The sequence below is a fragment of the Myxocyprinus asiaticus genome, chromosome 25 (genome assembly GCF_019703515.2).
Source record: "Myxocyprinus asiaticus isolate MX2 ecotype Aquarium Trade chromosome 25, UBuf_Myxa_2, whole genome shotgun sequence".
NCBI classification, from domain to species: Eukaryota; Metazoa; Chordata; class Actinopteri; order Cypriniformes; family Catostomidae; genus Myxocyprinus; species Myxocyprinus asiaticus.
The window spans coordinates 17327355-17340206 of record NC_059368.1 but is presented as its reverse complement, the minus strand read 5'-3'; the positions used below and the strand labels follow the sequence as shown (position 1 = coordinate 17340206).

Below are 12852 nucleotides of genomic sequence, written 5' to 3'. Positions count from 1 at the left end.
TGTAAATATACATTCATGTTTCCCTTTAAAGGGATTGTTCACCCAAAAAGGACAATTCTCTCATCTCATCGTTTACTGTTCCAAACCACTTTCTTCCGTGGAACACCAAAGGAGACGTTAGGCAGAATGTTAGCCTCAGTCACCATTCACTTTCATTGTATGCAAGAAAAAAGCAATGAAAGTGAATGGTGACTGAGGCTAACGTTCTGCCTAACATCTCCTTTAGCGTTCCATGGAAGAAAGAAAGTAATACAGGTTTGGAACTACATGAGGGTTGAGTGTTAATGATGACAGAATTTTCTTTTTGGGGGGAACTATACCTAGTATTTTTGAAAACAGCAGACACTATCCTTAAATGGTGTTTCCAAGCAGGTTTCCAAGCTAATATGTGATACTGTATACAAATAAAGTAGAACAAACCTCATTAAAAATTGCTTTGTTTGCCAAAGAAAAAATTATTAGCCAAAAGACTAATGTGAAACATTCCACAATAGTGTCAACAATAGTCACTCCCTTTTTGTGTTTTTATAGCAGTGTTTTTGAATGGGAGAATCAAGCATTATCCATTTGTTTTTTTTATATTTGTACACCTGTAGTCTGTCTGGCTGTCCCCGTGCCACATCTGCTATGAAAAAGGCTAGAATGTCAGGGGTTGAAATGCTCACAATCAAGCAGCGAGCGAGCAAAGGTACACATTTTCCCAACTTATTATTCTATAATTAGTTATTAAATGAAAGTAATTTACGCAACATCAGTGGTGAACATAGAAAGTTCATGGTCTATAAAAAATGGATAAATGGCACAAGTTTACAGTATTTTTCAAAGCCGATTTCTCTGTTTTCCCTCCCAGGCATAGAAAATGATGAGGAGATTAAACAACTGGATGAGGAAATCAAAGACCTAAATGAATCAAACAATCAAGTGGAGTCAGACATGATAAAATTGAGGACTCAAGTAAGAACAGTTACACTCTTATCACACTGGCGTTTGGCCATGTGTTCAATCATAGACGTGCCTTTCTCTCTCTCCTGCCAGATCACCACCATGGAGACCAACCTGAAATCCATTGAGGAGGAAAACAAGGCCATAGAGCAGCAGAATGACTCACTGCTGCATGAACTCGCCAACCTCAGCCAGTCTCTCATCAACAGTCTGGCCAACATACAGCTCCCTCACATGGTAAGTGCCAGTTATGGAGCCTGCACTTGGTTAGCACCTGCCTCACCAGGGGTAAGGAAAGATCAGTGAGCATAGGAATGTTCTTTGTTTAGTAAAGTCAGGAATCAAATGTTTGACAAAGATTTTCAGAAAGAACTTTATGCAGGCACAGAAATTTGAATACATTTTAAAGAGCTTCTAAAGTTGAAGAATTCACCTAGAGTTGATGTTTACCTACAAAGAATACACTTTATAACATGTAGACTTTATCTGCTGAAATCCAGAGCTTTTTAAATGGGCCATTTGCACAGCTTTAGACCGAGTCTGCATATCAGATACTATCAGTAGGGATGAAATTCTTCTATTGTTTCTCCCATCTGCTTCTTTATGTCTGTTGTTGAGTTCCTCGCAGTTCCATATGCTTCTGTGCTGAGGTCACTCCCCTTTTACTGACCATTCTAGAAAAACAACCTCCACTCCAGCAACTGCTCTTCAGTTGAGTAAAAACATGGCTGCTGTGGATCGATGCTCCAACATTATCTAATCACAGTGTCTTCATACACATTGACACAGGGGATGATTGGATAAGCCCTGTTCAATTGTGGCAGCCATGTTAGTAAACAACTGAAACATGTCTTGTTGAATATGGCTCCTGAGTTCTTCACCCCCATCTCTGAAGGATGCTATTTAGAGTGCTCACAAGAGGGGCCTTAAACTGCACTAACATCAGATGACTGTTGCTTATTCATGTGTCATTTCAATACTTTACCGTTCACTATAGAGTGTTCAATCCAAACTTGGTCAAACTTGGTGTACTTCTTAACGTTGTAAAGTCTGCTACAGTGGCCCCAAAAAGTATTTGGACACTTAGAGACTTAAGTCACACTTAAAATGTATGAACGACATTGCATCAGATAACAAAATATTAAACCAAGCATCATATGCAAACAAATAATGCTATTTCTGAGACGTTTTTGCAATAACTTTTAACCAGCTGGTCCCAAAGTCATTTTAAGTAGATTTATGAAGTCGGTTCCCCTCAATTCACACAGGTGTCCTTTCAGAGGAACCACAGCTGTTGTTTGTCACATGTTCCTCTTGAGTTTGACAACCAGAAATTGTCCAAATACTTTTCTTTTAATTTAGAACTATATAGCCTATCTGTTGTTTCTTTTTAATGTTTTGCATGAAGAAAAGTGTGATTGTGTTTAAATATTTTGCTATTTAAATAAAATGGTTCACCCGGAAATGAAAATTATCTTATAATTTACTTACACTCATGCCATCTCAGATGTGTATGACTTTCTTTCTTCTGCAGAAATCAAATGAAGATTTGAAGAAGAATATCTCAGCTTTGTTGGTCCATACAATGCAAGTGAATGGTGACCAATAATTTGAAGATCCATAAAGGACATATAGGCAGCATAAAGGTAATCCATAAGACTCCAGTGGTTTAATCCATGTCTTCTGAAGTGATACAATCAGTTTTGGGTGAGAACAGACCATAATGTACAGTTGAAGTCAGACGTTTACATACAGTTAGGTTGAAGTCATTAAAACTCATTTTTTTAACCACCCCACAGATTTAATATAAGCAAACTATAGTTTTGGCAAGTCATTTAGGACATCTACTTTGTGCATGGCACAAGTAATTTTTCCAACAATTGTTTACAGACAGATTGTTCACTTTTAACTGACTATATCACAATTCCAGTGGGTCAGAAGTTTACATACATTAAGTTAACTGTCCTTTAAGCAGCTTGGAAAATTCCAGAAAATTATGTCAAGCCTTTACACAATTAGCTTCTGATAGGAGGTGGACTGAATTGGAGGTGTACCTGTTGATGTATTTTAAGGCCTACCTTCAAACTCAGTGCCTCTTTGCTTGACATCATGGGAAAATCAAAAGAAATAAGCCAAGACCATAAATTGTGGACTTCCACAAGTCTGGTTCATCCTTGGGAGCAATTTCCAAAGACCTGAAGGTACCACGTTCATCTGTACAAACAATATTATGCAAGTATAAGCACCATGGGACCACGCAGCCATCATACCGCTCAGGAAGGAGACGCATTCTGTCAAGCCTAGAGATGAACGTAGTTTGGTGTGAAAAGTGCAAATCAATCCCAGAACAACAGCAAAGGACCTTGTGAAGATGCAGGAGGAAACAGGTAGACAAGTATCTATATCCACAGTAAAACGAGTCCTATATCGACATAACCTGAAAGGCTGCTCAGCAAGGAAGAATCCAATGCTCCAAAACCACCATAAAAAAGCCAGACTACAGTTTGCATGTGTTCATGGGGACAAAGATCGTACTTTTTGGAGAAATTTCCTCTTATTTAACTTTTTGGCCATAATGACCATCGTTATGTTTGGAGGAAAAAGGGTGATGCTTGCCAGGCGAAGAACACCATCCCAACCATGAAGCATGGGACAGCATCATGTTGTGGGGGTGCTTTGCTGCAGGAGGGACTGGTGCACTTCACAAAATAGATGGCATCATGAGGAAGGAAAATTATGTGGATATATTGAAGCAACATCTCAAGACATCAGCCATGAAGTTAAAGCTCGGTCGCAAATGGGTCTTCCAAATGGACAATGACCCCAAGCATACCTCCAAAGTTGTGGCAAAATGGCTTAAGGACAACAAATTCAAGGTATTGGAGTGGCCATCACAAAGTCCTGACCTCAATCTGATAGCAAATTTGTGGGCAGAGCTGAAAAAGCGTGTGCGAGCAAGGAGACCTACAAACCTGACTCAGTTACACCAGTTCTGTCAGGAGGAATGGGCCAAAATTCCAGCAACTTATTGTGAGAAGCTTGTGGAAGGCTACCCAAAACGTTTGACCCAAGTTAAACAATTTAAAGGCAATGCTACCAAATACTAACAAATTGTATGTAAACTTCTGACCCACTGTGAATGTGATGACAGAAATAAAAGCTGAAATAAATAATTCTCTCTACTATGACATTTAACATTCTTAAAATAGTGATCCTAACTGACCTAAGACAGGGAATATTTTCTACAATTAAATGTCAGGAATTGTGAAAAATGTAGTTTAAATTTATTTGTCTAAGGTTTATGTAAACTTCTGACTTCAACTGTAACTTCTTTTACACTATAAATCTTGACATCAGGAGTCTCCTTACAAGGAAGTGCTTAAATTGAGATTGAAATTATGATCAACAAGGAAACTGCTGATGTCAAGAGTTATAGTGAAATAGGAGTAACGTTATGGTCTGTTCTCACCCAAAACCAATTGGATCACTTTAGATGACATTGATTAAACCACTGGAGTCGTATGGAGTACTTTTATGCTGCCTTTATGTGCTTTCGGAGATTCAAAGTTTTGGTCTCCATTCACTTGCATTGTATGGACCTACAGAGCTGAGATATTCTTCTAAAAATCTTTGTTTGAGTTCTGCAGAATAAAAGAAAGTCATACACATCTGGGATGGCATGAGGGTGAGTAAACGATGAGAGAATTTTCAGTTTTGGGTGAACTATTCCTTAAATGCAAAGACATTGGTGCATTTTTAAGTGTGGCTAAAGTGTCCAAATACTTTTTGGGGCCACTGTATGTTCGATTTTGTAATGTGTGTAGAGGCCTATCATTGAGACCATTGACTTCTGGCGTTTTGCCAGGCTAATAGTCTTTTCTCTACACCTCTCCCTTCTATAGAAACCGATGCCACTGAAAGAGGCCCCTGTTAAAAATTACTGCTGTTTACAGATGCCCTACAGAGTAAGAGATTCATTTTCCATAGTCTAACTTTATCCTTCTCCTCACTATCATTTTCCTCCCCTAGTCCTCCCACTTTTTGTAACACACAGTATGATGTGTGTGCATCACAAAAGTCCATACATATTATCAGTAAATTAATTTCCAAAGTGTACCAGTGCCAGTCACACATTGACATAGTCCACTTCGGGGAATAGCATTAAGAAAGTTGGGGTTGCAATATGAGCCATATTTATTTTGGTAGTAAACTCATGTTATCATAAAACACATTATTTACCAGACACAGTGACGCTCGTTGAGCGTGCGCATCAATATCTGTCTGCTATTCATGAAAATCTGTTCTATATCACTTGTGAATGCCAGTATTACTTACATACTCATGAGCATGAAACTCACACCAATGCATGCATACATAATGTTTGTGCATTACTTTTTTTGTTATCCGTCTGATATACTGTATATTATTAGAAAACATTTGTGCAGTTTTTTGTTTGATTTTACCAAACACTATTTTAATATGATTGGTCAAGTTAAAATTCTTAACAAACTATGGAATTTACCCTGCATTTGCATAAGTATGCTTTCCACAAAACCCTAGCTTAACTTTCAGAAAATTTTGCTGACAAACTTTAAAGTATGCTTTGTGGGTTTGTTCTTCCCTAAAAACATCCTCTTTACCCTTTCCTTTCTGTCTTAAGTCTTATTTGTCTGTTCAAATAGATGTTCGTTTTGCATACATACTTGATTTTTTATACTTTTATTTTCGACCACCAATGATTCCGATCTATTCCACAGGAGCCGATGAACGAGCAAAACTTCGACACTTATGTGAGCACTTTGACAGATATGTATACTCACCAAGACCAGTACCAGAGTCCAGAGAACAAGGCCCTCTTGGAGAACATAAAGCAAGCAGTTCAAGGCATCCAAGTGTAGCTTGCCAGAAACTAGAGCTCAGCTATTGGCCAAGTAATGGTGTCATGTGATCAGAGCTGAGAAGCGAAAATGTAATTGATAAGAAACAAAAGAAACCCATAATGTAAAAGTATGGATAACTAGTATGATTTTTTTGCTGCTGTAATTTATTGTATTTATTTGGCATTATTTATTATTCTGTTATGCTTTTGAAAAAATTACATAACTTATTTGTTGCCTTGCTTTACGATGACAATTACCAATGGCAAATGTTTTGAGGAACATTCATGTTTTGTACATTTTTCATATGACCTGACATAATGTGATGTACTGTTTATAGCTGCTAATGTATGCACATTTTAGTGTATATGTATTTATTAATTGTAAACAAAAACCATCCATTATTTTAAATCTAAAAAAGGTGCAGAGGGGTTACACTGAGGGAATGTAAAGGCAATCAGCTTAGAACTGAGCTTTTCTTTATGGAACTAATGGGAATTATGTGCTGTGGAGGTTGTTCAATGGATGTACAGTGGTACATTTTTGTGGTTCAAATTTTGGCTACATTTTGTAGCAATATTGAGAAACGTTGTCTTTTGGTTTCAAAATCATATTTATAGTGGTCAGTGTGGGCACTCTAATGCAGTATGTGTATTGTTTCTGTTCATTTTTACTTGTTTGTTTGGTTGGTTTCTCCCTTTTTTATTTTATTTATTTTTTTAAATTTATTTATTTTTTGCCCCTTTTAATTCGGAATAGCTTAGAAAACAGAAAAAATAAAACATTGTTGTGAATGCAAACATCATGACACGGAAACTCACTGGTGTAAATCCCAAGACTGAGAGAGAAATATTTCATAATTTTTCAAATATTTTCCAAGTCCATTCTCTAAATGTAATGCCTGGCTGGTTGTGGCTCATAACTACAGAAAATTTCAAGGAGACAATCCAACATGAATTAAATGATCGTAAAATGTTAGTGGTAGTATGATAGAATATCAGCAATATATGATAACTAATCAATCATTTATTTAGAAATGGGATGCAAAAGTTTGGGTATATGCAATTTCTTATTCTTACCATAGTAGAAAGCTGATTAATCTTTTTACTAAATGTAAAGTATTAAGTTTTATATAAATCTTTTAATACAGTCATGTTTTAGGGTTTAAACATGGGTGATCAACTCCAAAAGTATGAATGCATTATGAGTTCACATTCCTCATGTTCGATTTTGCACAGGGACACCTTTGTTTCCATGTTTTGGTGTTTTTATTTGTTGCAGGAGACCAAGAAGGTGCCCAGAAGTTTGAAATGTGGAAAGTTTTTTGAAGAAAGTAAATCTGTGTGTGAATGTTAGTTTATCAGTGTGCTGGATATACAGGGTTAATGTCACCATCCATACATCATTGTATCATGGTAAAGCAGCACGTCTTGTAGATTTTGTCAAAACAATAATGTAGAGATTCATCTGGTCACGAGTGCACAACAAATACAACTATGTCAACAATGCAAACTCATATTACAATAATAGCTACAACAGTGAATTCCAATCAGTTGTATACAGTATTTAAAAAGGTCGGCTTGCCATATGTGGTAATCTGCGATCAACTTTCATTGCTTTATTTTTCACGTTTATGAGATATCAGCAGCACTTTAAGCTCTAAGAATCATGGAAATTGAAGTACCATATTACTGAATCTTTTTTTGATAATTAATCGAGGACACACCATATTAACGCAACATGGTACGGGTCTAGATTAGAGAAATATGTAGACAATTACCATCGCTTAGGAGGTCGTGTACTGACACGACCAGTTCATATTACTCCATAATATTTCAAGGACATGTACAGTCATAGTCTGGTAACCCCACATTCATCTCCATATAGTCAAAGCCCTTTCAAGCGGGGGCATCAAGCAAAGTCACACAGGGCTGATTTTTAGTGGTGGGTTTTAAAGTTCGAAACTTCAGTGATTTGTGTGTGTGTGAGAGAGAGAGAGAGAGAGAACTGACTCTGGTTGATGCTGGCTCTACATGAGGGTTTGTTTCTAATTTATGTATTCTTTTCTAATATTAAGGCTAGCATTGTGTTTTCAGAGATCTCATGCAAATGGTGCTAGTCACTCTTCAGTTAAGTAATATCCTTTCTCTCTCCCAAAGCTTTGTGTATGCAGCTTATTTCCAAGATAGCAATTCTTTTAAATACACTAACAGCAAAATACAATATCCTCTCATCCATTATCATCATTGATTTGACAGGAAAAGGGGTTTTAAGCACAATTCCGCAACTCATTTTCAGTTGGCACATATTGTACTATCTACTTCAAAAGGTTATCTGTGACTATTTAAATAGAAAACTATCTATGGTGTCACATGCTTGAATGCAGAATACTTTTCTTATTAATAATTGTGAAATCATCAGGTTACAAGTTTCCATTTCAAATGGATTTTAATTAACCATTTTAAACCAGGATTTTCTATTAAAAATAAAGAAACATAGCTTTCTTATTGTCTCTTGCTCTCTTCCTCTATCAAGCTGTTTAGCTATCTTTTTCTCTCCTATTTTATTTTTCAACCACATGGCATGATTTCCGTTGGCATGCTACTTTCTTTTTTTTTTTTTTTTTTTTTGCTCTAAGTGTTTAAGACCACAAGTTGCAGTGATATTTCTTTTTTAAATTGTGAACTTTGTACAATTTTTAATCATGCTGGTGTTGACATTTCTTCCTCAATAAAACTTGCGTTGCCACATCACATGTCCCATTTATTCATGAACGTTTGTGCATTGTTCAGATTAGGGGAACAAACATTGCAGTTTTACGCTGTGTTTTAGACAAGAAGACTTTAAGAAAGCTGCCTAGTACATATGAAAGGTGCACTTACTTTTTTTTAAATTTATTTTTTTATGTTGCATTTGCCGACTTGGCCATTTCGCCTGTGTCTCGTTTGGAAGGCTGCGTCGTCCGGAGGTCGCATTTGTCGGCCGCATACGTCATCGAGGCTGTCTCATTTCAGAAAAGCGAGTAGGACACTCCAAATGCAGCCTTCGAATGCGACCTTCTTTCACGAGAATTCGGAGGATGCACGAGGTGTCTCCTTCGTGGGCACGCACAACCCACATTTCTTTAGGCTTGTGTCTCGTTTTGAAGGCTGCGTGCTAGGTAGGACGTGTCCTTTGAAGGCTGCAGTATAGCGAGTGTCCTCCTTTAAACAAGTCTCGTTTAAACGAGCAGGCCTTCGTAGGACAAACGAAATGGAATGTAACATGGTTGCTATGACAACACGCCACTCTTTAACAAGCGGGAGCACTTTGAGTGAGAAGGGAACAAAGTCCCTCTGGAAGGGAATGGATGAGGTACATTTTAGGAGAGTTATAATGATGTAAAGAGAAAAGAAAATAGATTTTACAGGTGTACTTTTAGTCTAATACTTTATTTTAATTATATATTAATATAACTATAAATATATACTCTGCACCCTTCTACTGAGGTACTTCAACTTGAGAATTAAAATTACTTTCATTTGAACATCATATTTGCGGGAATATTGGCATCATTTTTTTTTTTTTAGACATTTCCGTTAAAGCAAAGAATTGTGGGTTGTAAGTGCCCACGAAGAATACACCTCCTGCATCCTCCAAATTCCCCTGAAAGAAGGTCGCATTTGAAGGCTGCATTCGAAGTGTCCTACTCGCTTTTCTGAAACACAGCCTCCATGACGTATGCAGCCGACAAATGCAACCTCAGGAGAACACATCCTTCCAAACGAGACAGTCTTTGCTTCAACGGAAATGTCTAAAAAAAAAAATATGATGTTCAAATGCAAGGAATGTTAATTCCCAAGTTGAAGTACCTCAGTAGATGGGTGCAGAGTATATATGTATAATTATATTAATATATAATTAAAATAAATATTAGACTAAAAGTACACCTGTAAAATCTATTTTCTTTTCTCTTTACATCATTATAACTCTCCTTAAATGTACCTCATCCATTCCCTTCCAGAGGGACTTTGTTCCCTTCTCACTCAAAGTGCTCACGCTTGTTAAAGAGTGGCATGCTGTCATAGCAACCATGTTACATTCCGTTTCCGTTTGTCCTATGAAGGCCGTCTCGTTTAAACGAGACTTATTTAAAGGAGGACATGTGTCCTACCTATCACGCAGCCTTCCAAACGAGACACAGCCTTGGATTTATACTGGCATCTTGCGACGTAAATCTAGCAATAGTTTTCAGTGGCTCATGAATGTTAATTAGCAAACGTGCAGGAAGATCATCAAGCAACGTACCTGTGACCTGTACTTTTTAATATTAATTATTTTAATTCTGTAGCCAACGAGCTTAGCATAAAATAGCATAAATGCAGCGATCCCATAGGCATTATATGGGCGTACACAGGCGAGGAGACAAGAGGCCCTTTTTCAATGGATGTCTATGAAGAAGATGCTTCAGTTGTGCAGAATAAACAGTTTTTGTGAGGAAACAGCTCAACCCTTAATGAATTGACCGCCTGTACGCTAACCTTCAACATGTTTTACACTATACAATCCTTTTGGAATTAACTATGTATGGAGCTTACTACGATAAAATTGCTGTTTTATAAGAGAAGACGCAGACAAATTTGCGACAGGTAGGTGTCAGTTTACGGCTCTCCCCATTCATTCGCATGGTATCCACAAACATTACGCTCTCTCCAATTGTAAAAATGCGGAGATCATACATAAATATAGAAGATCTCTGGTTCTCTCAGTTTGGAGCTCCTGCCCCCTTTAAAAAAGGACACCTACCTGCAAATTTCATGAGCTCCCCAGCAAGCATTGTCTTTCATAGATACAATGGGGTGAGTAAGCCAACTGGTGATTTTCATGTCGCCCCCGAGTGAGCTTGTCTCGCTGTACATACACTTGACTGTCTGAGGAAGCTGGACGCCTTTTTTGTTTCTTTTTGTGTTGGTTCCGCCTAGTGGCTGGAGTTTGTTTTGTGGAATAACACTCCTTCAAGAAACTTTTGCATTCACAGAGGATCACTTTTGCACTGATATTCCTGGCCAAATTGAGAATGGATACTAAGGATGGCCGCAGGGTATTTGCATGCCCACAGCAAGCGATGTTTTTCATAAAATTGATGGACTGAGGAAGTCATGGTGTGTTTCTCATGTTGCCTGCAAATGAGCTTGTCTCACTGAACATACACTTGACTGTCCGGGGAAGCTGGGCACCTGTTTTGTTTCTTTTTGTGCTGGTTCCACCTAGCGGCTGGAGTTTGTTTTGAGGAATAACACTCCTTCGGGACAGTTGTGGATGAATCTGCTCGTTCTTTGTGTTTATGTCTCCTATTGGCTGGAGTTTGTTTTGAGAAGTATTCTGTGCAGGTCATTGGAAGGATTAGGTCATCTGCTGCACTTATGAACAGCCGGCTCACTGAACATTCGTTTGACTGTCCGAGGAAACTTAACGGCCTTTTGTATGTGTGTGTGTGTGTGTGTGTGTGTGTGTGTGTGTGTATGTGTCCTGGTTCCGCTAGAGGCTGGAGTTTGTTTTGTGGAGGAACACACCTTCGAGACAGATCTGTGAATGAATCAACACGTTCTTTGTTTTTATTCTGACTATTAGCTGGAGTTTGTTTTACAGAGTATTTTCTGTTATGTAATTATGCCTCACAAAATTTGTATAGAAACACCGGACTTGAGCAATCTGATGGCAAAGTTGTTGCGGGGGCTCTCATACGCGTACATGGACTGTTTGAGTTTAGAGGGATGGACGCCGGTTGGCGCTGTCATGCGCGGGGTTAATGCGCACGTTTTTCTTTTTTCGGTTTGTTTTGTTCTGGGGAAAGTTTGGGGTTTGATTGTTGCACTAATGGGGAATGTGGTCTTTATAATTTTATTTTTGACACACAATCTATTTTTTTCTAACATGTCAAAATGTCCAATGTTAATGTGAGTGGATTGTCTCTCTCCACGTGGAATGTGAATGGGTTTGGGCACCCCATAAAAAGAAGGACGGTTATTTATTTTCTTAAGCGTAAGAAATATGATATAGTGTTTCTTCAAGAAACGCATCTTTCCCTGCAGGAAGCTGAAAAATTTGGGAAGATATGGGGTGGGCATGTTTCTTTAGTGCTGGCTCAATAAGAGCTGGGGAGTCATTACACTGATAAATAAACATCTACAATTAAAATTTCTCAAACAGATTAAAGATAAAATAGGAAGAGTCATTATTGTTTTAGCAGACATTCAGGGGCAAAGGTTGATTTTGGCTAATATTTATGCACCTAATGCTGATGATCAGGGATTTTTTATAGATCCTGAAGGGATGTTGCAAGCCTCTGGCACCCCTCATGATATAATATTGGGAGGAGACTTTAATCTATTGATGGATTCAGTCCTCGATCATAGTGAAGCAAAAGTGTGTAAGCCCCCTAGAGCAACATTAACGCTTCACAGGATGCATAAAAATCTTGGTCTTGTAGATATTTGGCAACTTCTGAAGCCATCTGGTAAGGACTATACATTTTTTTAATCAGTTCATAAGATTTATTCTAGAATAGATTTTTTTTATATATCTAAATCCCTCATTTCATCTGTTGTTGATTGCTCAATTGGAAACATCTTAGTCTCAGATCACGACCTGGTGTGTTTAGAGATGTTGCCACACACAGAGAAAAAGAAATCCTATATTTGGCGCTTTAATGTATCAGTTTTGCAAAATCCTGATTTCCAACATATGTTAAAGACTGAAATCAATGTTTATATGGAGACCAACTGGTCTTCAGTATCCTCTGTGGGCATGGCTTGGGAGGCACTTAAGGCATTTCTTAGGGGTCGGATCATACAGTATGCCTCATTCACCAAAAAATCCAGAGCTCAAGAACTCGTGGAGTTGGGAGGGAATATTAAAAGTGCCGAAGCAGAGCTGAAGCGCAGAATGTCATTTGATGGCCTCAGAGAATTGACCCGATTGAAATACAGATATAATACTATTTTGTCACGGAAAGTGGAGTATTGGTTATTCAGGGCAAGACAGTCATACTTTG

At 37.9% G+C, this 12852-nt stretch overlaps 1 protein-coding gene across 4 annotated transcripts in view; it reads left to right on the top strand.

The window, feature by feature from the left end:
- Window positions 1–8563, top strand: part of LOC127415759 (myelin transcription factor 1-like protein) — an 81846-nt gene extending 73283 nt beyond the window's left edge. For 3 of the 4 annotated variants that reach the window (XM_051654637.1, XM_051654636.1, XM_051654638.1), the window contains 5 exons: window positions 597–688; window positions 851–954; window positions 1036–1179; window positions 4845–4907; window positions 5700–8563. In XM_051654637.1, the coding sequence (XP_051510597.1) occupies window positions 597–688; window positions 851–954; window positions 1036–1179; window positions 4845–4907; window positions 5700–5840 (544 nt within the window). In that variant the 3' untranslated portion in view covers window positions 5841–8563. The remainder of the gene's footprint in view (window positions 1–596; window positions 689–850; window positions 955–1035; window positions 1180–4844; window positions 4908–5699) is intronic. The other variant, XM_051654639.1, reaches the window with a different exon arrangement.
- The last annotated feature ends 4289 nt before the right edge of the window (window positions 8564–12852 follow it).